Consider the following 26,804-nt stretch of genomic DNA (forward strand, 5'->3'; position numbering starts at 1 on the left):
CTGAGTGAAATTTACTCAGAGATGAGGGATGAGGAAACCTTAGATTATTTGCTTTTTAAGTAAGAGCCAGGGTTAGATTTGGACTAACCACTGAACAAAGTAGAAAAGCTTTCAGAGAAGTTAAAAGAAAGCAAGGCGAAACATGTGCACAGCTAGGTTGTTGTTTGGACAGAGCCTTAAACAAATGGGTTGAGGGAAGTAAAGTACAGACATTTGAAGAACTGAAGCAATTAACAGGCTTAGAACAGTTTTACAGACAAGTTTCCACACCATTTAGATGGTTTCTGAGGGATAAAAAAGTTTAAAAAACAATAGAGGAAGCTGCCACTTTATTGGATGAGATAGAAGAGGGCTTGGGAGGATCTCTTTTCCCACCCATCCCCATCAAGAATAATAAAGTTTGGGGCACCTCAGGGAAAACTGAGACATCTAATACCAGCCCTGCAAGGTGGAACACTCCCAAGTAAAATAGAAAGGGAGGGATAGTATGCTTTAACTGCCAGGAAGAGGGACACATGAAAGCCCCTTGTCCAAAGTTAGAAAAAAGAAAACAGCCCATTTCAGCTAAAACTGACAAAACAGTTAAAAGGACAGAAGCTGTCACAGAACTCCCATCAGATCCTATGCCAGAAGAAGAAACCTAAACAGAGAGACCAGGTAGAGTGTTACAGGTATGGAAAGTGCAGGAAGATTTAGACATGGACTATTTGGAGCCCGTAGACATAAACGATGAGGAAGTTATAGGCTGGAGGGATAGAGGGGCAGAAGTCACCTTAATAAAACCTTAGTAAATAAAAAAGGGAGCACTCACTGGAGAAGACCCTGATGCTGGGAAGGACTGAGAGTCAAAGAAGAAGGGGATGGCAAAGGATGAGATGGTTAGACAGTGTTATCGATGCAACGAACATGAAATTAAGCAAACTCCGGAGCACGACGCAAGACAGGAGGGCCTGGCGTGTTGTGTTCCATGGGGTCGTGAAGAGTCGGACTCGACTGTGCAACTGAGCAACAACAAAAGAAAGAACAATATTTACCAGGAAGAACATACAGTATTAAGAGAATCAGTGGCCCAGAGTTTGAAGTAAACTGGGCAGAACTCCCCATAAAATAAAAAGACTTCAAGGCAAATGGATAATGGGAGTGTGGGGTGAATTGGACTTTCCAGGTTTATTGGGGAATGACCTAGCCTCACAAGTTAAAGGAGGTAAAGTAGTAACCAGGAGTAAGCTGCAGAGTCAGGCTTCAAGGCAGCAGACTAGGCCAATAACTCCAGAGATTGCTATGGAAACCAACTGTAGCCACCTAGCAGAGGATTTACAAACAGAGCCCAGCATGATAGACACAGGCAGCTTGTTTCAGGGAATCTATGCTGCAGAATTCCCCAGTAAGCAAAGGCAAGATGAAACTTTGCAAGACTTGTGGCAGAGAGCTGAAACTTCTCAGGAAGTGACAATTGAACATCCTTGTCTATTTAATATCCTAGACCAGGGACTGTTTAGGGTGTCTATGAGGTGTAAATGTGCTGCTATCTGGGAGAAACGCAAACAGCTGGTGATTCCCAGAAAATACAGACTGTAACTTTTACTACTGGCTCATGAGTCACCTGTGTCTGGACATCTAGGGATCAACGAAACCAGAGATAGGCTGCAAGCAAGGTTCTATTGACCCATTATAGGAAAAGACATCCGGGCATCTGGAAGTCTTGCCAGGCATGTCAGCTAGTGGGCAAAGCACAAGACAAAAAAAGAGGACTCTTACAACCAATTCTGCTTGTGTCAGAAGCTTTCTCTAAAATCGGACTGGACCCATCTCCAGAACAACACAACATGGGAATAAATCTCTCTCTCTCTTTTTGGTATTTTTAAAATCTGTGCGTGTGTGCATGCATGTGTGTGTGCACACTGTGGTGACCTTTGGTGACTGACCCCTACTGGGGGCCTGGAGGATATTCAGAGAGGTGGCTGAATAAAGCCTGCCCCCCGCCTCTGATATTTCAAGGAGGTCTCCCATCCAAGTACTTGCCAGAGTGGACCCTGCTTAGCTTCCAAGTTCAGGCTTGCCTGGGCTATGCAGGTCAGGGCTGGAATACATACCTTTAAGGGACACTGAAGCAAAAGCCATAGCAGAAGCCTTACTGTGTTCACCAGGCTGGGTTTTCTGCAAGAGATGGTCACAGATTTGGGAACCACATTCATGTCCCAAGTGATGAAGGGACTGTTGCAGGCTTGTGGAAGCAAGCACCTCACCACCACTGCTTACCACCCACAACCGAATGGGCTAAATGAAAGGTTCAATGCCACCTTGAACCACATGCTGAAAACCTACACAGTAAAATAGCCTAATGACTGGGATCAGTGACTTCAACATCTGCTGTTTGGGTATCGTGAAGTGCCACAGGAGAGTTCTGGTTCTAGTCCCTTCAAGCTGCTGTTTGGATGTCAGGCAAGAGGGCCTATGGACATCCTGAAAGATGCGTAGACAGGACGAGAGAACATCGAAAGCCAAGAGGTAGTCACCTGTCTTCAGGAGCTACAGGAGAACCTGCAAAAGCTGAGAGCGGCTGTTGTAGACAACATGTAAAGAGCCTAACAGAAACAGAAAACCTGGTATGATGCCAAAGCCCAAGAGAAGAGTCTTCAAGCCAGGAGATCGTGTTGAAGTTTCAGAGAAAGCACAAGCTGGAAGTAGCTTGGGAAGGACCTTTCAGAATCGTAAACTAGGTTTCAAATGTAAACTATCTGGTAAATGTAAGGGTATCAGCCATCTGGGCACCAAAAGAGTCAGCAATTATACAAATAAAGTGTGCAGGGTTGTTTGGGAAAACACAGGAACAATAGCATCTCAATATAAAGATCGAAAGTAACTGTGAATAATTTAAGAACCTCTCATTAGCCTGATACATACACACACACATATGACAAAAGTCTGTGCTTGTACTAACTTTTACTTCAACATTTTCAACCCCTGATTTCATTTGACTTTTCTCCTTGATGTTAAATAAAACCTTTTCTTATTTTTGAATTTTAAAGCGTCTCGAGTGCCATTTTTAGTGGTTTTCAGTTAAAGGGTGACCCTAAACCTTCCCTCGGGTTCCTGGGCTGAGCGAATAGCCAATATATCACTGACACAGGGTGGGACCACAAACATTTCTTTTAAGGAGAAAGCAACATGATACCAGGGCAGCTCAGTCAGTGGAAGGAGAATGGAAACAGAGTGAAAATCTAGCCTCTGAGTGAGAGAAATGGAAGGGGGACTTCATATGAGGACTCTTAAGATAACACTGACCACCTCTCCTCCTCATGCCTCTTAGTGGGGAGTTGATAACACTGTTATGGGGAAGGGGGGATGCCATCCCAGGTTGCATTTCCAACTGCCATGCCTCTGCCACCCTCCCTCTTCCGCCAGCACTGAGAAGACTTCCCCGCCTCCCCATCCCTGACCTGTCACCATCATGGCCCACATGACATACTTGCGGTTCCACTCTGTCATCACCATGCGAGTCATCCACTGGATACACTGCGCCCGGTAGTTTTCATAATGTGTTTCCTCAGTCACATCCTTCAGGTCCTGCATGTGGGTCCTCACCAGCATGGTGCGTAGCTTGACAAAGTCGCAGTGTGTGGGGTTCTCCACTGGCCAGGGGAAGACAGAGGTTCAGCAGGGTCAGCAGGGATGGGGACGCAAGGACGCATGCTAGGGCAGAGCACCCGCATTGCCAGATGCAGGAGGTCCCAGGCTTGGTTTCTGTCAACTCATAAGAACATAAGAGAAGCCAATGTTGGATCAGGCCAATGGCCCATCCAGTCCAACACTCTGTCACACAGTGGCCAAAAATACCAGGTGCCATCAGGAGGTCCAGCAGTGGGGCCAGGACATTAGAAGCCCTCCCACTGTTGCCCCCCCCAAGCACCAAGAATACAGTGCATCACTTCTCCCAGACTGAGAGTAGGGGTGTGCAAAAAAAAAAAAATTCGGCCCAATTCGGATTAGGCCGACGGGCAGAATCAATTTCAGCTGGCATAGGCTCCTGCATGTCAATTTCGGCAGTACCAGTGGATACAGAAGTCTTTTGGCCAGCCCAATGTCAGTTTCAGCCCCATTATATCCTATGGACCATTGAAGTCAATGGCAAATATATAGGGTATATTCTGGGGGCTGGAGGAGAGGGGGTTTGAGGGAAAGGCTCCAAACTTGCAGGTTAGGTGCTGGAGCCTCCCCCCAAGATACCAACCAAGTTTCAAGAGCATTGGACCGGGGGGTCCAATTCTACAGGCCCTCAAACAGGTTGCCCCTATCCCCTCCATTGTTCTCTATGGTGGGAAAAAGTAACTTTTTTTCCTACCATAGAGAACAATGGAGGGGATAGGGGCAACCTGTTTGGGGGACCGTAGAATTGGACCCCCTGGTCCAATGTTCTTCAAACTTGGTTAGTATTTTGAGGAGAGGCTCCAGCAGCTACCCTGTGAGTTTGGAGCCTCTCCTTCAAACCCCCATCCCTCCATCCCCCAGAATATAGTCTATGTTTTCGCCATTGACTTCAATGGCCTATAGGATATAATGGGGCCGAATTGCCGCCGAAATTCGGCAGCAATTCGGCTGCAAGCAGATTCAGATCAGAGAATCTGAATCGGCCTCCAGCAGCCCGAAAGGTGTCCAAATGGGCCATTTTTGGGGGTGCATTCGGTTTGGACGAACCAAATGCACATCCTTGAGAGTTCCGATCTATACCTTGTGGCTAATAGCCACTGATGGACCTCTGCTCCATAGCTATATATCTAATAGCCAAGGCACCCCCCACGTGCAGATATCTAAATCTGCACATTGGGTGCACCTGGGGGGCAGGGAGATTTTCCTGCACATTTGGAGCAATCCCCAGATGTGCAGAAAAATCTGAAATCTATAAAAAAAACTATAGGGGGGATACTTAAATCCACCCAAAAGTAAAGGCGCGTTCCCTGCGAACTGCCTTGCTGCGGCTGGGGGGAGGGGGAGAAAGCTTGGCGGGCTGGCTAGGCCTTGCCACCACTAGGGGAGGGGGGAGGCTTGGCAGGCTGAGTTCAGGCCTTGCCGCCGTTGCCATGGGGAGCAGGGAAGGTTTGCCGGGCCCAGTGGCTCGGAGCTGCACGGACGGGCCTTGCCGTCGGGGCCAGGCAGGGGCAGGGGAGAAGGCGAGAAGGCTCACCTGCGGCAGCTTCCTCCTCTGTGTGGAGCTTCCCCCCCCCCCACAACTATCGTGGGTCACCACTTCTTGTGCTTATCTAATTCCCTCTTGAAGCTGTCCATGCTTGTAGCCGCCACCTCCTGTGGCAGTGAATTCCATGAGTTAATCACTTTGGGTGAAGAAGTACTTCCTTTTATCCGTTCTAACTTGACTGCTCAGCAATTTCATTGAGTGCCCACAAGTTCTTTTATTGTGAGAATGGGAGAAAAGTACTTCTTTCTCTACCTGCTCTATCCCAGGCCTAATCTTGTAAACCTCGATCATGTCATCCCTCAGCTGTCCTTTCTCCAAGCTAAGGCGCCCCAAGCGCTTTAACCTTTCTTCATAGGGAAAGTGTTCCAACCCTTTTATCATTCTAGTTGCCCTTTTTTGCACTTTTTCCAGTGCTGCTATATTATCCTTTTTGAGGGGTGGTGACCAGAACTGTACACAGTATTCCAAATGAGGTCATACCATTGATTTGTACAAGGGCATTATGCTACTGGCTGATTCGTTTTCAATTTCCTTCCTAATAATCTCCAGCATAGTGTTGGGCCTTTTTTATTTCAGTCGCACACGGTCTCGACATTTTCAATGTGTACTTATAGTTAGGATTTTCTGCCCCAATGTGCATCAGTCTGCACTTGGCCACACTGAACCCCATTTGCCATGTTGACACCCACTTGCCCATCCTCGACAGATCCCTTTGGAGTGCCTCACAATCCTCCTTGGTTTTCACAACTCCCCCTACTGGAGTTCTGGCAGCAAATGCTGGGAAGGATTTTTCTCTGCCTGAAACCCTGGAGGGCTGCTGGCAGTCAGAGGACTTAAGACTGAGCTTAGACAAACCCAGAAAAGCAGACACCAGCACCTTCTCATTAGGAATGACATCAACTCAGCAGACAGTCCCAGTTTCAGCCTCCAGATAGCGGACTGGAGATAATGGGGTGGGAGAAGCCCACCATAGAGCCGCTGCCAGAAAGTGGAGACTACTGAGTCAGAAGGACCAACAGGCTGTCTTTGTGCAAGTCAAATATCCTGTGTTGAGCTTACAGAAAAGCCCACAAAAGGCACAAGTGACTGCTTTCCCCTCCCTCTTCTCTCCAGATTCTACAGAAAGTCGTTTCCCCAGCTTCACATACAAGCTCTTGGGGGCACGTCTTAATCTGCTTTAATTTACAAATAAACTGAGACTACTAATCTATAGCCATCTATTGCAGATGAAAGCCCTCGTTCTGCTAGGTGCTGTCTGCACACCAGAGGGCTTTTGTATGCATGTTCTGAGCCAAGATGAGAAGCTGCGTGGGCAAACAGGTCCTGAGTGCGGGGCTCTCCTCTCCCACCAAGCAAGCAGAACTGCATTATCATAGCTCAAAAGCTAGCTGGTTTTTCAGGATGGGAGTAGATTCCATTTCAGTGGGGCGATCATTCATGAACACATGAACACAGACAAAGCTGCCTTATACTGAATCACACCATTAGTCCATCAAGGTCAGTATTGTCTACTCAGACTGGCAGCAGCTCTCCAGGGTCTCAGGCGGAGGTCTTTCATATCACCTACGGGAGATGCAGGGGATTGAATCTGGGACTTGCTGCATGCCAAGCAGATGCTCTACTACGGAACTACGGCCACTCCCCTGACATTGGGGCCACTTGCCATGCTATCTGTGAATGCTCCACTGGGTCAGAGCTAGTAAATACAGTACAATCTTTCTCAAATCCAGCATCTTTCCTCCTTTGAACATCCTGGGTTGGATCCAGAGGAAAACGAAATGGAGGTAAGGTAAATGGAGCAGATCTCTCGCCACTTTCCCATCCCCAAGCAGCCCATAGTTGCTCTCAGAATCCTCTTGGAAGGTCCTGAGAATCTTGAGAACAAAATGCAGTCCATCCTTCCCCCCCCCCCAACTCGTGGGCAAAGCCCACACTTCTACTGCAAGGCACCTGTACCAAGCCACAACCTGGGAATGGGAATGAGCTCTGTTACCTTCCACGACGCCCCACGGATAAAGCCTCCCACGAACCTGTCTGCCTTCGGCCTCCACCACTGTGTTGCTTCCAATCACAGCAAAAGGGATGCTCTCCTGGAAGAGAACAGCACTGTCAGAGGCACACCTGCTGTGTAGCAGCATCTCCTGTGGTTATTTTATAGGTCTACTCTTTACAGTTACTTATTTTCTTAAGAAAATCTACAGGCCACCAGTCCAGGAACCTGCTCAAGGCAGATCATGCTGCAAAAGCAATACCCCAATATAAACACAGTCAACAGTAAAGCCAGCCCCCCTCCACACAAAAAAACCAGAAGGAAAGAACCTGCTAGGGGTGTAAAGACAAAAACCATACCCATAAAACAGCCCAGGGGCAGATCATAAGATTGGTAACAAAGATTGACCCCTTCACTGAAAGGCCCAGGTAAACAGAAATGATACGGCCTGTGACCTGATGAAAAGGACAGTGAAGTAGGTGGCAGGTTAGCCTCAATGGGGGAGGCATTCCAAAGGCGAGGTGCCACCAATGAAAACGTCCCATCCCTCATCACAGTATCCACCACACCTTTGCTGGCAGGGGCACTAAGAGGTGGGATTGGGAAGAGGATATTAATTGGCGGGCTGAAGAGTATGGGAAGAGACGGTCCTTCAGGTACCCTGGCCCCAAACTATTTAGAGCCTTCAATTGTAAGAACTTTGCATTGTGCCTGGAAACAAACCGGTAAATCGATGCAGGTCTATTTTTACTGCCCACAGAGTCCAAAGGAACCGTATAGAACACTGGAAGAGAAATCATCTTGGGTATCACCTGTCTACTTGCGAAGGTGGGTGGTCCGTTACAGTTTCTAGAGACAACTGGCAATACTCTCCTGACATTTCTTCCCTGAGCACTGGTAGCCCACGTGGAGAAATGTGTTGTACTTTGGAGCCTTGGGCAGTACAAGACCTTCACGAGTTTTCCTCTCTTTTAGCAGAGCAGGAAGTGTGTGTGGGGGGGGGGGGGTAGTCAATTGCTCTCCAGCTTCACCCAGCCAGACTTTAGAAACGCTAATTGCTCCCTGGCTGGATACAATGAGATGGTTGCACCCTCAGCTAGAAGACAACACCTATCGGGAAAGAAGTTTTGGAGATTTAATTGCTAGGACGTATCTTCCTGTCAACTACAGGGAAGGCTTTTTTGATCCACAAAGGCAGTGAACAGAGAGAGATAAGAAAACCCTTTGGCACAGAGGAGAAGGTGTCTTTTTTGCTGATTTCATCCAGGCAGATGGAACTCTCACTTGGGCTCCTGCTGCACGATGAAGGTGGCCATTGCCATGCTGGGAACTGCAGGCAAACAAAGACTCCAAGGTAGCAGAAACCTTAGAACAGGGGTGTCAAACATGTGGCCCAGGGGCCAGATCAGGCCCCCAGAGGGCTTCTATCAGTCCTGCAGTGGAACTGGCTTTCTTCTGCTTCTTCAGTCAGTTCTGCTGCTGCTGCATCATCGCAGGTTTGCAGCTTACAGATACACACCTGAACAGCAGACTCAAGATTACAACAGCACAGACATTTTGATGCAATAATTCAGAGCAAGAGGTGTCAGTTATCAGACACTGTTAAATAAACAAAATATTGCAAGAGTGCTAATGTTGTAAGCATGTTTTTATTTTAAGTAAAAAAAACCTTTGTGTGTCCTTTATAAAGTTTACAAGGGGTGGACCCGCGATCCTCGCGGGGGTGGGGGGTGGGGAGGGAGGCAGAGCTCCGTTAATTTTTTAGCCGTCTTCAAGCTGCCCCTTTGCCCCCCTCTCCCTACGATCATCCCCACAAAGGAGGAGGCCCGAGATCTGGGTAACGCCGCAGGTTCAGCTTCTTCCTGCGCCAGGCCCTGCACTCGAGGAGAGAGCTCTTGGGGCAAGGCAGCTCCGCAGTCATCCAGCCGCTCGCTCAGCAAGTGGATTCAGCCATGCGTCCTCTCGGCTTGCCTTCTTTGGAGAACACGAGGCGGCGGTCTCGGGTCGGATTTCTCCGGAGCCCGCCGCTGCCGCCCTCCGCTGCCCGGGCTCCCTCCTGCAAAGCCGGGCTTATGTGAAACGCCCAGGACCTGCCGCGATGGGAACCTGGGCCCTGGCGGAGATGGCGCTCTGCAGCCTGGCTGCTGTGGCGATGCTGGGTAAGAGAGAGCGGCGGCTCCACGGGGAAGGGGAGGGGGTCCACGTTAGGCCAGCGCAACGGCCCACCGCAGCAGGCCTTCTCGGCGGCAAGTTGCGCTGACACTTACCAAGGGGTAGCGTTTTTAAGCCCTAACAGAGAGTGGAGTCTTACACAGAGTAACACCCTTCAAAGCCTACTCGGGTGTTACTCTAGCGCCTTCCCCCCCGGCTCGCGCCTTTTTCTTCCCCCCGCCCTCGCGTTTTTTTCTTCTTCCCCCCCCCACCCCCGGGTCCGAAGCGAGGGCTGAGCTGCTGCTCGGCCCTCGCGCTCTGGCCCTCCCCCGTTCGCCGCTCACCTTCCACGCGGCAGCGGCGTGGCCGACGTGTGCACAAACCTCTCCCTGCCCCCCAAGTGCCCCCCAAGTGCGGATTTAGATATCCACACAGAGGGGGCCAGTTCACTATTAGATATATAGATATCTCCGCTACCTGGCATTACATTTTATGACACACGGGGCCCAGCCCAACAATGTCTCATTTATGTCAGATCCGGTCCTCATAACAAATGAGTTCAACACCACTGCCTTAGAACCTCTGTAACTTCTACATTAAGGACCTTGCCTAAGAATAACATCAGCTAGGGCATGTACAGAGTGAGGGACAGTGGAATGGCATGTTTATACTTTTCTTTTGGATCCTTTGCTCAGTCTGTTACTGTCTGTTACTGTGCTTGAGAGTGTATATGTGGGCATTTTCTTTTTAATAAATTTTTTATAATTTTTAATGTTTGTCATTGTTCTCTGTACCACATAGACCTTCACTATTCAAACATGCTATTTTAAACAGCCAACCGTTGCTTCCATATTCACCATTTTGTCTGGAATTGCCCTGATTTGCTCACTCAATTTTACAGAGAATCCAGACACCACCATTGGCAACCTTTTGCCTTTCACTGTTTTCCTGGTTTTCCTTCCTGTTTATTTTAGACCAGGTTTGTGGCCATTTTTTACAGTTTAATTGCAACACCAGGGTGTCCAGGCTCCCCCCCCCACCTCACCTTAAGGACCTGATCCTGCATCTTAAAATCGTCATCTTCATCTGAATCACAGTCCAGGAACTGGTAGATCCGGATTCCGAACTGTTTGATTTCATCACGGATCTGGAGGGGGGGGGAAATGATGCCTGTAACTGACAACGCTTGATCATGGCTTAGCTCCACATTTGCTGCAGGCTGAGGGCTCAGTGGCACATGACTGCAAAGGGTCCACACTAAAAGCAGCAGCGATGTGTCTAATTTGCCTCTTGTGATGATAGCATAATGTTTTGTGTTTTCTCCCTACCACCGCTCTGCATCACTGGCTGAAGAGGGCAGGAAAATATAAAACTCCATTTAACAAGGTTAGTTCTATTAGCTACTATAAAAATGAAGGGCAGAACTGGACACACATCTGCCATTTTTAACAGCAGCAGTGTGTCTGGGAGGGCTCTTCCTGCATACCACTGCCTCCCCCACATATATTATATGAGTCTGATGAGCTTTTGGATTTCATTTTATGCTCTTTTTTTGTGCTGGTTTCATTGTATTGATGGACAGTTTATTGTAGACCCATCTGGAAAACGTTTTAACCAACAGCAAGGCTTAAGAATATCTTGAAAGAAATAAATACACTGCCTAAATTTCCTTAATGCAAATTTCCTAAATTTGCTTTCCTTAATGTTCTGGCTGATCACTTGGTCTGGCTTGCTAGGATCCTGTTTACTCCCCCCGATACACACATATAGATCTCTAAATAAACAGATGTCATTCACACGTTGTCTCCAGAACGCTTGTGTCCAAAGGGAAAATAACTTTGCCATTCCATCTGGGTATGTCAAACATTACTTTCTGTTAGCATTAACTAAACAATGCAAAACAGTACGCAAGGGTCTGAGCTCCACAGAACTATTCTACAGGATGAATAAGAAGAACTGTGTGCTGTTAAGTCACAACCAATTCATGGCAACCTTGGGACCACAGGGTTTTCAAAGCAAGAGATGAGCAGATATAGGTTACCATTGCCTTGCTACAACGAGGAAGCACAGATATTTTTAAAGGAAGCGGGTGGTGAGAAAGGTGCCACCAGGCATGATGGAAAGATGCTCAGGGTGGTCCAGAGGGGTCATTTTGCAAGTCAGACCATCCCGACACAAAAGCTTTTCATGCCATTGGGACAGAGAAGCAATCCTGAATGACTTCCTCTGCACCTGCTAAGGGGAAGTTGGGAGAAGGCACCCACATCTGTTCTCATGGCCTCCCCTCACCTTGGTTTTCATTCGCTCCACCTCACAGGGTGTCAGGGCATCAGCTTTGGCCAGGACTGGAATGACGTTCACACGCCGATGGAGAGCTTTCATGCATTCGACGTCCAGGGGCCGCAGTCTGCCAAAACAGGCAGTGAAGCACTCTGCACAAATCACAAACTGGGCCTCCCCATATACACACAGAGAGCCTAAAAGTTAGGTTGTTCGAGACAGCCTCGTTCTGTTGTTCCAGTCAAGAAACATAAAGGCCGTGGGAGGGCAGGCAAGAACTTGATGCTTGGCAATCATTTCTCATTTGCACTGGGATTGTATTTTAATAAGTTATCAAATATGTTCAGTAAGTTCATTAGGCAGGTGGTAGGGACTAACTATACATTACATAATCCCGAATCCAACACAAGGACTTTCAATCTGACAAACCTTGAATGTTCAGTGATCAGACCCTATTCCCAAGCAGGTGGGGAAGCCCAATTTGGATCAGGGCCATGACGTACAGGGAGAGGGGAACAAGCCATTTCCTATGCATGGTTTTTCTGACCTGAAGTGGCCCTGGAGAACTGCTTTTTGCCCTGCTAGGGAAACCTACTTGTACTGTACTGATGGTTACACAAGGGTTTTCCCAGAAAAGCAACAAGCAACTCTCTAGGTCTGTTTCCAGTTGGGAAAATGGTGGGCAGTGAAGGCTGACACCACCTCTCTCAACTCAAACTGATCCCAATCTGAACTAGGCCTCTACGTGCCTAGAATTTGAGCCTGAATCACAGAACACATTCAGCACGTCTAGCTGAAAATCCTTGTGGCGAATCCGGAGAGGACACTAAGACAGCACAAGTTTATTTAGGCACTTCAAGACAAGCTACACAGATGCTGGGGGTTCCCAGTGTGTAATCTAGCTGCAAAAAGTAGCCCCAGAGTAGGGTAGGCATGTGGACTGGTGTTGTGGTTCTAAAGAGGGGGAAGTCCTTACCTTAACTCTAAATCCAATTGAAAACGTCATGTTTCAATTGTCCAGTACCACCTTAAAGACTAACAAAACTTGTGGTAGGGTATGAGCTTTCATGAGTCAATGCTCACTCCTTCAGATACAGCTTACTCTTTTCTACTACGATGGACAAACTGACATGGCTACCCATCTTCATGTTTCAGTTGGGGAAACTGCATAGGGGGGTGTTAAATCCTTGATTCCCAATGCCACAGGTCCAAATTGTATCAGTCACCCCCCCATGGACACACACTACTGCTTTTTAAATATCGGGGGCTTCAACAGCAGATCCCCAATGTTACATATTGCTGGACATGTAAATTCAAGTTGTTTATTCTGTTTTGCATTAGCTCATGATAACCTCCCCCAGTTATCTCCCAAGCGCATGAGTTCTGCCTCCGGGCCTGACCTGGCAAAACCATACCACAGGCTGAAACCAGAGGAACAGCCATGCTTTCTTCTTAGGGACCCTGGAACTTGTGAGGAAATGGAGGGAGGGATCTCTAACAGAGACTCATTCCCCAAACTACAAACCTCAGGATTCTTTGGGCAAAGCCAAGGCAGTTACAGTGGCATACGTGGGATACAGTACTGTACTCCGGACAGAGACCCTATCAGGCAGCAACTCACTAGGATGCCTTACTGCAGCGAGGCTTGCTTGCCCGTTCATGCAGCCCATCGCTTTTGGAACCAGCACTGTGATGCCCTGCTCCAAAAGTAAAGGCTGGCTTGGCTGGACCTCAGTTCCCTCCGCTCCCCGTACCCGTGTCCAAAGGGCGAAATGAAGTAGAGGCAGCAGTGGACACGGTTGTCCTGGATGTTCTTCCGGTTCAGGCCACATTCATCCCGGAAGTACTGCTTGAACTGCTGATCTATGTAATTGGCCACAGGTTTCCAGCTGGAGAGGAAACAGGACAGAAGAGGAGGAGGCTGTAAATGCTTTTTTTTTCCTTTGGAGGTTTGAAGTGAGGAAAACCTTCACTCTGAGTTTCAAAAGTTTTTTCCCCCTCTCTGGACAGAGAACAGGCAGGGAGGGGAGGAAGTCAGTTCAATAGCTTTCCAGACACACCTCAGCCCACCTTCATACAAATGCTAATAGATCTAGCATAATGGGTGGGTCAAGCTCTCCCCCTTCATCAAGGAGGGAGCACAGATTTGAAGGCATTAAATACTAGAGACACTTCAGGAAGGGTATTTCTAGAATCTTCAGGAAAAACTCCTCTGACCAGCCTGACTTGGTCAGTGGGTAGAGAAATAGATATAATTAAAAAAAAATCCTTGTAGCAAGGAGGAGGTCTCTTTGGTGCTGAGTCCATCAGAGCAGACGAAACTCTTAACTGAGGTCTGGAGTAGGCAGCCATTTAACAATGTGCTGGCCTGGAAGAGCTGGAGAAAGCTTCGAGGTAATGCTTACTCTATAGAGATATGTAACTTCCTAAGCTAAGGAACCTGTCCTATATTTTAACATCTGATAGGGCATGTATAGAAAGAGGGACAGGGGAACTGGGTTTTACCCATTTCTTTTGAACCCCTTGCTCAATCTGGCGCTGTGCTAAAAGTATGCTTGTGAACATTTTCTTTTTAATAAATACTTTATAACTTTTGATGCTGGTAGTGGTTCTCTGTACCACATAGACTTCCACTGCCTTCAACACGCTATTTTAAAAGGAGCGCCAGGGGGAAGGTAGTCAGTTGGCAAGTGGCAATTCCTCCAGGGGCACACAAGGCAGTAAATGGTGCCCGTGGTGACCAGGCGCTGGGCAGTGGGAGACACAGAGGCAAGGCCTCAGAACTTGGAAGGGAAGCTGGGAGTCCTGACCCTCCCAGCGGGCAATTCCTTACAAAGGTCAGGTAGTGCCGGTGGGTTAGCAGAGAGAGAGAAAAGCCTCTCCAGGTGTTCGGAGAACCTTGGAGGACAGGGTAGAACAGGGCGCAGGGTGGAGCAAGCCTGTTCCACTACAGAGGCTTTGCTGAAGTTCCACAAAACAAGGTGCTGGGGTGCCAACTCAGGGCCGGTGGCGGGGGGGGGCAGGGTGGGGCACCTGCCAAGGCCTACCTCCCCCCACCCCCGCGACTAGAGGCCCTTGATCTCCCATTTCACAAATGACAGCTACATCTGGAGATGGTGAAAGAAGCAGAATGCAAGAGAATTGGACCCTGCAGCATTCCCCAGGTCCTTCTCCTCCAACTAGCCCGAAGGCCCTTCCTTCCGACCACACAGTGACTTTTTCTTGTTCCTTTCTGGCCAACCAGCAGTGATGGGGCTCAAAAGAGTGCAAGAGAAACACAGTTTCCCTCCCACAGTGTAGCCACACTTGGATGGAGAAGGGAGCTGTGAGGGGTGTGGGAAGGTGACCATAACCAGGGCAGTGAGATTAGAGCCAAAACTGGGCTGAGGAATATACCCCTCCCCCCTTCCTCCAGCATCACCAGAAACTGGGGGACACAAGAAGCTCTGCTGGGGCCAGTCTCATGTCTCCTCTCACGAGGATTTACCTGCCTGGCAGCCAGCTGGCTTTTGTCTCTAGCAGATTATTTTTATCCCAATTCTGGCTTCTATCCAGAAGTCAAACGGGCTCTCCAGGCAAGGCCTAATGGGATTCCCTGCCCAGGGCTCTGCCTGCTGCCAGGGCTAATTCCCCTCCTCTCTCCAAAGGGGAGACATACCACTCTGTGTTGTTGACGGCGTCCCCAAAGCCCGGCGTGTCCACGATGGTAAGGCGGAGCTTCATGCCTTTCTCCTCAACGTCCACCACATGCTTTGTGATTTCTACCGTCTGCAGGATCCGTTCTAGCCACAGGGAGAAAAGGATGGAAATGGGGCTTGCAGGGAAGCAGCATGCTAAGAGGCAGGTGCAACGGCTACACAAACAGCCCAACACATCACAAAAGGCCAGGCAGTGTCTTACTCCAGCATCCTGTTTCTGACAATGGACAGCCAGATGCTTCTAGTAGCCTTCCCCTCTTTTTGATCCCAGTGTCGGAGAACAAAAGGTATACTGCCACTGAATATGGAGGCTCACAGCCAAATCGTCTCAAGCACCAATGTGGCAAACACAAGAGCCTTCTCATAAAGGACAGAGGAATCTCTTGGTTCCTCCCAGCAGCCCATATTGCTTCTGTACGTGGAGGCTCCATTTAGCTATCATAGCTAATGGCCGTTAAAAAGGATATTTAATCTCTTTTTAATGATATTACAGCTCTATCAGAATAATACAAGGCTACTTAGACCAGTATCCTGTTTCCAACAGAGGTCAGCCTAATACCTCCAGGAAGCTTGAAAGTAAGGCATGAAGTCAACAGCTCTCCCTTGATGTTTGCCCTCTAGCATCTAGCATCCAGTATAACTGCTCCTATACATGGAGGCTCCATTTAACTATCATGGCTAACAGCTGTTGTAAGACTCATCCTCTGTGCTTTTGTCTAATCCTTTTTTTAAATCTAATTTTATCTAATATCTCTCTCTCTCTCCACAGACCATTTATAATTGTGTGTCACAACCAATCTATAACCATCAAGGAACAAATTTTAAAAATGCACTTTTGGAAGGGGGGATAAAAGGGAACTGGAGGAAGTGCCGCTCTGGCACAGGTCTTCTGCATCAAACTCCCTCCCTTTTGGAAGTGTGGGAGTACCCCTCCTCCTTCAGCTTTCTCCTGTAAAAGGACAGAAGGAAAGGACTGTTCAGAGAAGCCACCTTACCTTCCGCATTTAGGAGTTCGCAGTCCTTGTACGGGTCAGTGAGAAAAAGACTGTTTACAAGTGTGGACTTCCCCAGCCCGGCCTCTCCTGGGAGAAAAGCAGCAGCAAACACAGTTCAGCAGAAAGAACAAAAGACCGAAGACTTTCAAACAGTACTTTTATCCTGGAACTAAATGTTACAGCTGGCACTGTGTACTACAAGGAATGAGAGTTAAAACTAGCTGTAGAGTTTCTACTTCTCTGCCACCATCTGAGAGCAAAAACCCACAGAACGCTGAGGAACATAAAACTCTCAAGTCAAAAGCTCCATCCATCCATTCGTTTTTATTGCTCATAGACCCATAAGTCATAAGCAAATAGGATATAATACAAAATACAACATATATACATACAGCACATTACAATTACAGTTACAATTTCACAAAATTAAGCAATTTGGTTACCAAATATATATTAACTGCCTAAAAGAGTCAATTCATTTAATACTACCCAGGGTTACAGATAAAAACTTTGCCACTGCCAACGTCACATTTGGATCAGTATCAGCTAAGAGTATCAGCTACAAGTTCCTGATTAGTAGCAGGGCTCCTTTTTTGATTATACACTGAGATAAGTCAAAAGCTCCATGATGCCAAATCACTGCTAGGCAGTAAAATGGGATCCAGTGCCCCTGTATATATCTATGATGCGGCCTCACTTGAAACAGTTCTGGTCACCACACCTTAAAAAAGATATTATAGCATTGGAGAAGGTGCAGAAAAGGGCAACTAAAATAATTAAGGGGATGGAGCACCTTCCCTATAAAGAAAGGTTAAAGACGTTAGGCCTCTTTAGCATGGAGAAACGACAACTGAGGCGTGACATGATAGTTTACAAAATTATGCATGGGATATAGAAGACAGAGAAAGAAGTACTTCTCGCCCTTTCTCACAATATAAGAACTCAATGAAATTAATGAGCAGTGGGTTTAGAACAGATAAAAGAAAGTACTTCTGCACCCAAAGAGCCAAAGGAAGTGGCAGCTACCAGCATAGGCAGCTTCAAGAGGGGATTGGATAAACATATGGAATAGAGGTCCATCAGTGGCTATTAGTCACAAGGTATAGATGGAACACTGTGTCTGGGGAAGTGATGCTCTTGGTATTCTTGGGGGGCAACAGTGGGAGGACTTCTGGAATTCTGGCCCTGCTGGTGGACCTCCTGATGGCACCTGGGTTTTGGCCACTGTGTGACACAGTGCTGGACTGGATGGGCCACTGGCCTGATCCAACATAGCTTCTCTTATGTTCACATATCATTGGGCATAGAAAGAAGAAAGTAAGGAAGACCAGATTAAGAACTTGGCTTTTGGAGAAACAGACACGCTGGAAGCCAGGGCTGGTGCCAAAGTGGCAGGTCGTGGCCTGGGGAGGGTCCATCGTTTTCGATGCAGGTAGAACACGGGCTGTGTCGATGCGCAGCTGAATCCCAGGATCTTCACAGCACAGCAAAGAGTTTTGTGGCCATAAAGAAAGACTGCTTGACCGTGGCACTGATTGCCATGTGTTGGCACCTGCTAGGTCACGTTGATGGAGCCTTTATCCTCGTGGACACTACTGATTTGATTTATTTAAATATTTTTATACCCCAGCTCTCCAGATTCAGTCAAGGCAGCTTTCAGTAAAACACAGAAAATCACAATCAAATCAAATACCTTTAATGGCATATCAATAAAATACATGGTGTGATAAAATATGAGCAAGGAGGCGTTACAGAGACAGCAAAATAAGGCAGATCATACAGAAAGCTTGTATCTATCATTAACCCCTTCAGCCAAAAATCTAGCAACCAGAGCTGTGATGTCCGGGTTTGTGTCATTTAATAGACATTGGATTATACTGTCATTGTTAACACAATGTTTAGGGTATAGTGGAGAGGAAAGGAGTTTCTTAAGTGAGCCTGCATGCAATTGACATTCCAAGATAATGTGATGGATTGAATCTATCGACTTTAGAAAACAGCTACATTGCCTTTCATGGAAAGGGACTTTGTTATACCGAACAGTTAATATTTTTGAAGGGAAAATATTTAGTCGGGCCAATGTAAAAGCTCTACGATGAGAAGGGTGATCAAGGTTGTGAAAGTAAAGTAGCTGGCCATTTTCCTTTGCTGGATGGAGAGGTTTAGTTTGGCCTGGGAAGAAAAATGAGGCTGCAGAGGAGAAAATCACAATAGAACAGGCAGGCTGATCAACCTGGACACTGAAAAACATAAAGGGTCCTCCATTATAAATATCATTGCAAATTAACATCTGATAACAGCTTTCTCCTGCTCTTTGTTGCCCCCACAGCAGAGGGTTTTAAGAGATATATTGCCCCTGAACATGGAGGTTCCATTTGCTTATGACTAGCTGCTGTCGAAGAAGTATAATGAAGAAAGTGCAGCCTGCAACATTCAAGGGCATCAAAGGAAAGGAACATCCCACCCATACGCACGCACACGCATGCCCCATGCTCCCCTATACCTGCAACCATGAGTGTGAAATCAAAGCCTTTCTTCACAGACTTCCGGTGGACTTGATTGGGGAGCGTCGCAAACCCCACGTACTCCTTGTCATCCTGAAGACAGCAGAAAGAGGGAGACCAGGAGGAAGGGAAAGGAGAAATGCTCCTGTTATAGAAATCATGACATTCAGAGAGAAGCTGTATGACCCTGGCTTTTTCATGGGGGAAAGGTGTGTCAGTGGGTCTTGGGCAGGAGAACCATCAAATGGGCTAGGCCAGGGGTCCCCAACGTGGTGTTACTACTCCTGGTGCCTGCCTAGTGTTTTTAGAAAATGAGCTGGGCCAGGTGGAGCATGTGCCCAACAAGGCTTTTCATTGGCTACCGGACAATTTCAAAAGCCCTGGTTTGGCAGCAGCTGTTACCCCAGTTCAGAATTTCCACAGCGGGACTGAAGATAAACTGCAGCAGCCATTGCATGGCTGGCTCCACCTCCTGTGGCAGCCATTTTGGGGCTGTGCCCACCATACTGTGTCCAGAATTCCAAAGGTGACCCAGGTTCAAAAAGGACCCCTGGGCTAGGCCGTTTGATGGTTGCCATGTACAGTTCTGTATACAGAACGCTTCTGGGGGGGATCTGGAATAGATTAGCTGGGGAGGTTCATCTGTGACTCACACCACCCAACAAGTTAGTTCTGTAGAGAGAACAGAGTCTTGGGATTCTCACGTAGATCTTGTTGATTATACAGCTCCTTTCTGCAATTAACTTGCATTTCGTATTCCGTAGCATGGCTCTTTACTGTCATATTTAAAACTATTATACAAAGTACGCTGTCTATTAATATATTCCAACCTGTTTGCTTCTGTCTTTTTTATTAACTGTAGTCTTCTCTTAATTGCTTTTGTTTTTTGTTAAAACTCTGTGAAAACATTTGTTTCTGTAACTTGTATGCTGCCACAAAAAGTGGACTTTAAAGCACTGTAGTACATAAGTGCCATCAAGTCGCAGCTAATTTACAGCAACCCCAGCAAGGGCCTTTCAAGGCAAGTGAGAAGCAGAAGTGCTTTGCCCTGGCCTTCCTCTGCAGAGCCTTCCATCGTGGTCTTCCATCCAAGCACCAACCCTGCTGAGCTTACAAGATCTGACAAGATCAGGAGGAGCTATACCATGCTGACTTCACTCCTCAAATACTTTACAAAGCATAGAATGGATACTGTTAAGATCACCTTATGAAAACGGGAAAGCAGAGAATCCTACCCTAGTTAAGAATAACATCAGCCAAATCTCTCTCACTCACAATGGCAGTCTAAACAAATACACTGCAGAACTTGAACGCAAAGCCGAGCAGAAGAGGATGCCCACCTTTTCTGAAAGTACCTCCTTGCAAATCATACTGAGTTGAGTCTAGGATGAGACCATTCTTACCTCCAGAGCTAATGGTTCCCAAGCACTGGGGAACCCACCATAAAGGCTCTGGAGCAGTCTACCCTATGGGAAGGGACGGAAAGGAGAGACTGTCTCAGACCATTCTTACCTCCAGAGCTACCTAGTTCCCAAGCATTGGGGCACCCACCGTAAAAGCCCTGGAGCATTTTTTGCTATGGGAAGAGATGGAAAAGAGAGACTGCCTCAGTCAGAGGAGCTGGCATGTAGGGAGGGATGGTCCTTCACTTTTGTTGGTCCTAGGCCATGAAGGGCTTTCAAAGACAGCTAGCGTACTGTAGACGGAGTGTCAGACTAAGATCCGGGAGACGCAAGTTTGGATCCTCATTCTACCATGGAAACTTGCTGGGTGATCTGGGGCCAGTCACTCTCTTTCACCCTAACCTACCCCACTGGGTTGTTGTGAGGATAAAATGGAGGACAGGAGAACTACGGAAGCCACTTTGGATTCCCACTGGAACGAACAGCAGGGTATAAATGAAATAACTACATGCTTACATCATCATCTTAGATTGGCTGTCGATACATTTCTAGGCTCTGTTTTAAAACTCTGTAATACAACTGATATAACCGAGGAAATGTGTCTTAGTTCAAAGTTCTGAACCAACTTGAGTTTCTAGGCTTTCAGGGCAGCTCTACGTAGTGCCGTTGAAGTAATCTAGCCCTTAGGTTACAGAGTCGTGGAAGGGAGCCAACCTGCATACCAGGAAGCATTGGTAGAAAGCATTTCTAGCAATAACACCCAGCCTGCCAATCCATCAGCAGAGTTCCCCAAAGCTTTTCGCATATTCCAACAACGACAGCATTACTTCCTCCAAAGTTAGCGACTCATCTGCCTCCCAGGCAGTACACTTTCCAACCATGGCAAAAATGGAGTGGGAGGGAAATCAGAAGTTCTCCCCCCCCCCACAGCACTCCGTCGAAGTGCTGTGTGAACAAGCACTTTTTAATGCTAAGTCCCCCATGTATGTCTTACTGCAAGTCACCTGTGACTTTTTTTTTTTTTACATTCCACTTTAAATCCCGCTCGAACCCCCTATCCAGGGGTCTCTGAGCGGCTTACAAGTCGGTGCTAGTCACCATTTCAATTTTTCCTAGCTAGGGCCACAGGTTCTATGCGGGGTGGGGCAACCTACCAGGCACCCCTGTGGTGGTGGTTGGTGTTGTTTTTCCTTCAGGTTCTTTTTCGTCGGCGGTCTTCTGGCGGTGGTCTCTGGCGGGGTGCTCTTCCTGGCACTCGGTGGAACTGCCTCTCTTGCAGCGTGCGGCTCCGCCTTCTTCCGGCCTCAGCAACGTCCCTTCCAGCTCCGCTGGGCCAGCGCTCGGCATTGCGGCAGCCACTTCCGATGTCCTCTCCTCTTCGGCCGCCAGGGATCGCTCCTCCGGCCGCGCCCGCTCACCATCGCTGCCGCATCGCCATGCCACACCATCTGCACCGGAACCGATGCCGCGCCGCCGCCGTCTCCGCCGTCTCCGCCGTCTCCGCCGTTGCAACCACCACGCCAGGCAGGGTGCCCCCCACCCTACAAGGGTGGGTACCCATTTATCTACTTGCAATTATGTTGCTTTCGAACCGCTGGGTAGGCGGGAGCTGGGACAAGGGTCGAGAGCTCACCCCGACCGCGGTGGTACTCGAACAGCCATAGTGGCTGCTCGAGATGTTGTTACCTTAAGCAGGCATTAGCTGCCTGCGCCACCACTCCCTTGACGTGTGTCCGGCATATTATGTAGTTACGTTCTCATGCTTTGTCCATCCCAAAGATGGGCCAGAAGTCAGACTGAAACGGGTCAAAGACAGAGACGTCATCCAGAAAACGTGGGACTCTTCTGCTACCAACTGCTCAAAGCTGTCCTGCTAAAATGATAATATCTGATATCGAACAAGCCATATCAGTCCACACAAAATCCAAAAACAAGAACGAAATTGGTCAAATGCCTTCATTATTAGGACCAGCCAAACTGACGCAAAACATTGTGTATGTTTTCAGGCTCACCTGAACTCTTCATCTGTCTGGATGTTACAAAATTTAAAACGGCAGAAGGGTGGATAGCAGAATTGTCAGGCCATGATGGTAAGGTCTGATCTTGTGGGCATCCTCTGTGAGATATGGAAGTCTTTCTTATCCCAACTCTAATAACACCCTTCTTAGGCCCTGTTCGCATGAGGGGTTTTGGGCCGGGATTGGGACGGATCGGGGGCGGAGCAAACGGGCACGATCCCACAGCAACATCTGGGAATCGTTGCCTGTCCGTCCCCGATCCGTCCCTCCTGCCCAAAACCCCGCACTAAAAAAGAACCACCTAACTAGGTGGTTCTTCGGAGAAGAGCGCCTCAAGCCTGGCCGTGGGATCGCCAGCGCATCCCCAGCTCCTGGCCGAACTGCGCATGTGTGAGCATGCGCAGTTCGCCAGCCTCCCCTTCCCACCGTTGCTTTCTCCCCAGCATCTGATCGTGCCAGGGAGCGACGCGACGCGGCTCAGGGGATCCGTGGGATCCCACCCGGCGTCTCAACTTTGGTGCGGCTCAGAATGAGCCGCACTTCTGCCGTCGCTTTCCCTGCCAGTGGCAGGGACCTCTATAGACCAACGGTCTGAAGAAATGTAGGAGCACACAAAAGCGTATACCTTGAATAAAACTGTTGGTCTTAAAGGTGCCGCTGGACTCCAACTTTGTTCTGCTGCTTCCGGTCAACACAGCTCACCCACCTGAATCTAACAGCCTTCTTTAAAAGCCCAGGGAAAATTTGTTATGTTAGGGACTCATTTACTATTTTGCGGGGGGGGGGGGGGGGGGGTATACTCCCAGTGACGATTTTACAAGACAGGCGGGGCAAGTGGTGGCCTTCACAACTCCAAGTACTCTGCCAGCATCTGCCAGAAGGATCCATCCAAGTCTGCCTATAATAACCTGATTAGCCAGTGCTCCCAACATTGCTTCTGAAATGTGCAGCCAAACTGGTGTCTACTTCAAACTGCATCTGCTTTTATCTGCAAAGAGTCTTCCAAAAACATCACGGTTTCCAAATGAATCCCTATCCACATCTGACTCCATGCTGGGAATCTATCGACATGCTATCCTAAACAACTTTGCTGGATGAGATTCAGCAGACACAACGGTAGCAAAGAAACGATCAACACCACCTCGCACGTTTTCAAATGACTTCTGTGTCAGCTGATTCAGCATGAGTCTGCGGCCAGCAAGGCTTCCAACCCTCTTTATTTCCCTCCGCTCCTAAATAAAGCAAGGTTCCATTTGAGAAACAAATGGAAACGTTTTGAGGATTGTTGCCAACTACAAACCCACATTCCAGAAGCGGTCACCGACAGTGTTCCCTCTAAGCTGAGTTAGTGTGAGCTAGCTCACAGTCCTTTAGCCTCCGGCTCACACATTTTCATCTCAGTTCAGGAAGGAGGGCTCCAGACCAAACTCATTTATGCAGCAGCCAAATCACTCGCTCACAACTTTAATGCCAGGAGTTCACAAAGTAGAATTTCTGCTCACAGGACTCCGCAGCTTAGAGGGAGCATTGGTCACCGATAGGGAGTCCAGTACAGGGGGTAGAAACGAGAGCCACTGGGGGAAAGCCTTACCGAGTCATAGGGGTCAAGCCTGCCCCAGGGGCTTCTGGGTCGGGAAGGGCTCGCCGGGGTCAGGGCAGCCATCTGCTGCTGTTGCAAGTCGAGGGGCTGCAGGCGATGGAAGGCCCTCTGCTCTTTTTCAACCAAGGTGTCATCAGGGATGGTTCTGACCACGCTGGAAAACATCTTGGGCTCCGTGTGGCCCAGACCTTCGGCCTTCTGGATCCCTTCCGATGGCACAATGCGGAAGTATTCCTTGGAAGGGTAATCCTTGAGGAAGGGAGCCAGCTCATACTTCAGAAAACACTTTATCTGAGAAGGAAAAAAGTAATGACCAACAGCAAGGTGAAGAGAAGGAGGAGAGAAAAGAAACAGGAAGTAAATAAAACCGGTGCCAGTATATGCGTGTGGGGTAAATTGTAACCATCCTCTTCTGGACGCTGGACACTGTGAAACTAGGCTTCCTGCCAACAGCCTACCGATTTCAGTTCAGTCCAAGTTCTGATGTCCTTTTACGGTTGCCAACAGGCCTGGAGAGATTCCTGTCCCTTCAATGAAGGTTTAACATATAAAAACAGGCAACTGAAGCTTTTCATGGCATGGAGGCAAATAATACCCATAAAGGGATAGGAGTTTTTTTTCCAGGGCAACCCTACTTTCTACATGTTTTGAAGACCTCAGAGTTGATCTGTATCACCAGTGTGCATGCACACGAAAGCTTATACCTTGAATAAAACTTTGTTGGTCTTAAAGGTGCCACTGAACTCAAACTTTGAATAGCAGAATGCAATGTAATTTGGAATGGTAGATTGGAATGTATTTCTCTGGTCTGGGGACAGGGGAGATAACTCTACACACGCAATCGCCCCACTTCAAAGAAGATGATGCTGTAAGGCCGCCTCCATGCTTGAGAGGAGATGGATGGAGCATAATGGCAGGGTCTCAGTTAATTACTCTCAGCATCCCACTATTAAAAAGGTAAAGGTTCCCTTGCTCGAAAGCCAGTCGAACCCGACTCTAGGGTTGCGGTGCTCATCTCCGTTTCAAAGCCGAAGACGTTTCCGTGGTCATGTGGCCGGCATGACTAAACACCAAGGCTCACGGAACGCTGTCACCTTCCCACTGAAGTGGTCCCTATTTATCTACTTGCAATTTCTTGCTTTCGAACTGCTAGGTTGGCAGGAGCTGGAACTAGAGATGGGAGCTCACTCCATCATGCGGCACACTCGGGTCTCGAACTGCTGAACTACCGACCTTCCACAGCCTGCAGTTCAGCGTCTTAACCACTTGAGCCACCACTATTAAGGATACATTAATCTCCAATTTAGACATATTTATTTCCTTCACTATGTTTCCCCCTAGAATTAAACCCAAACAAATGGTAACCATATAAACTAAGCTTCTTATTCCTGTTTGGTCCTTGCATCTGTTAAACCCTTTTATGATGCTGGAGCTCATTTACCGCACACCCTCTACCTCTACGCATAAACTGGCAATTTCCATTTTGTTGTATCTGAAGAAGTGTGCATGTACATGAAAGCTTATACCTTGAACAAAACTTTGTTGGCCTTAAAGGTGCCCGTGTTCTGCTGCTTCAGACCAACACGGCTGCCCACCTGAATCTATCCTCCATCTAACAAAAAGTCTCAACTCAGGTTTTGCAGCAGGACGTTATTTCCATTTCTAGATTGTCAGTTCTGCTGCTGTTTGGAGGACGCTCCCAGTGCAATCCTGTGCAGAGTTTTTCTCCAGTCTTAGCCGATTGACATGAATGGGTTTAGGCCGAAGTAATTCCGCACAGGGTTGCATTCTCTGTGCTCCGTCTGGTACAAACTTACTCAGATGTCAGCCACACAGGGTTCAAAGAGAGTTGGTGGTGGTGGAAAGTGCTGTCAAGTCACAGCTGACAGTAACCCTACAGAGTTGTCAAGGCAGGAGACATTCAGAGGTAGTTCGCCATTGCCTGCCTCCGCACAGCGGCCCTGGGCTTCCTTGGTGGCCTGGTCTCCCATCCATGTGCTAAGGAGGGCCAACCCTGCTCAGTTTCCAAGATCTAACGAGATCAGGCTTGCCTTGACCATCCAGGGTAGGACTCACAGAGACTTCGGCTCAGTTAAAAGGTGCATCAGACTGCAGCTTCAGCACACAGCCCATCTCTGGATTGTTACTGATGCTAATGAGGCTGTGGTTTTATGTTCCCGACCAGCAGAACATGGCTTCATCTGATAGTTCCCAGAGATGTAAGCACTCAGTCATGAATGAAATACCAGGCCAGGGTCACCCCAGATCCTTCTCAAGCACCTGGCACAGAATCCAATTCGATTTAAAGTAATTTTGAGCATGTCTGACATATTTAGATTGTTTTGCTGCTTCCAGCTGACTTACAGCAGCACACACACCCCACACACACAGAGAGAGAAATAACAGTTTCTGGCTTAGAAGCCCCTCTGGCTCCCTTTACGCAGGGGGAGGAGACCGGACTGCATTGGCACGACCATGACAAGAAAGGCACTCTGCACATGCTCCGGGTCTCTTGCCATTGCAATGACGATTTTTGCCCTCTGCCAGCGCCAGCGTTGCAAAACCGGTTCAGGGTCGAAGCCGGTTTCTCAGGGCGAGAGGGCGATGCGTTGCACCGTCTCCCTCTTACCTGGCCGCCTCGGGGGCTGGAGTACCAGGTGGTGCAGGCGGGAGGCTCGGCGACGGCATCGTAGCCGCGTCGAGGCAGCGGCGCCACAGACCCCCGTCGCCCTCCCAAGTACTCCGCCCGTCCTTCGAAGGGCGCGCGTCTCCCTCCCGCGGAGCGCACCAGGCCGATCCCGGCGGCTCCGGAGTCACTCCGGTTCCTGCCCATCCCCTTACCCTCGCCCAGCGTTTGGCGGAGCTCCTGGCCGCGGCTTCCTCCGCCGCGTCGCCGGCGAGGTTCCTCCGGCGCCGCCGGAATAGGACAGCCGACCGAGGCTGCGGACAGACAGGCGGGTAGGGCGCTCAT

The 26,804-nt window shown here is 48.5% G+C and overlaps 1 protein-coding gene across 1 annotated transcript; it reads right to left on the reverse strand.

Moving 5' to 3' along the window:
- Positions 1–692: 692 nt before the first annotated feature.
- Positions 693–26,804, reverse strand: LOC107112409 (septin-5-like). The gene is made up of 12 exons (XM_015413537.1): positions 26,463–26,804; positions 23,825–24,124; positions 21,969–21,977; positions 18,812–18,905; positions 16,309–16,395; positions 15,274–15,397; positions 13,370–13,504; positions 11,625–11,742; positions 10,381–10,482; positions 7,188–7,284; positions 3,441–3,632; positions 693–745 (listed from the first exon to the last, which is right to left on the reverse strand). The coding sequence occupies exons 1-12, from the start codon at positions 26,802–26,804 to the stop codon at positions 693–695; spliced, it is 1,653 nt and encodes a 550-aa protein (XP_015269023.1).

Source organism: Gekko japonicus, unplaced genomic scaffold (genome assembly GCF_001447785.1).
Source record: "Gekko japonicus isolate JY-2015 unplaced genomic scaffold, Gekko_japonicus_V1.1 scaffold250, whole genome shotgun sequence".
NCBI lineage: Eukaryota > Metazoa > Chordata > Lepidosauria > Squamata > Gekkonidae > Gekko > Gekko japonicus.

Bases quoted from the DNA above. Each gene is read 5' to 3' on its own strand.
- LOC107112409 (XM_015413537.1), bottom strand. From the start codon at position 26,804: ATGAGCGCCCTACCCGCCTGTCTGTCCGCAGCCTCGGTCGGCTGTCCT. The intron at 24,125-26,462 runs GTAAGAGGGAGA...TTTCCTTCTCAG, and splicing joins CCAGCCCCCGAGGCGGCCAG to ATAAAGTGTTTTCTGAAGTA. The intron at 7,285-10,380 runs GTGAGGTGGGGG...GTTCTCTTCCAG, and splicing joins TGCAGGATCAGGTCCTTAAG to GAGAGCATCCCTTTTGCTGT.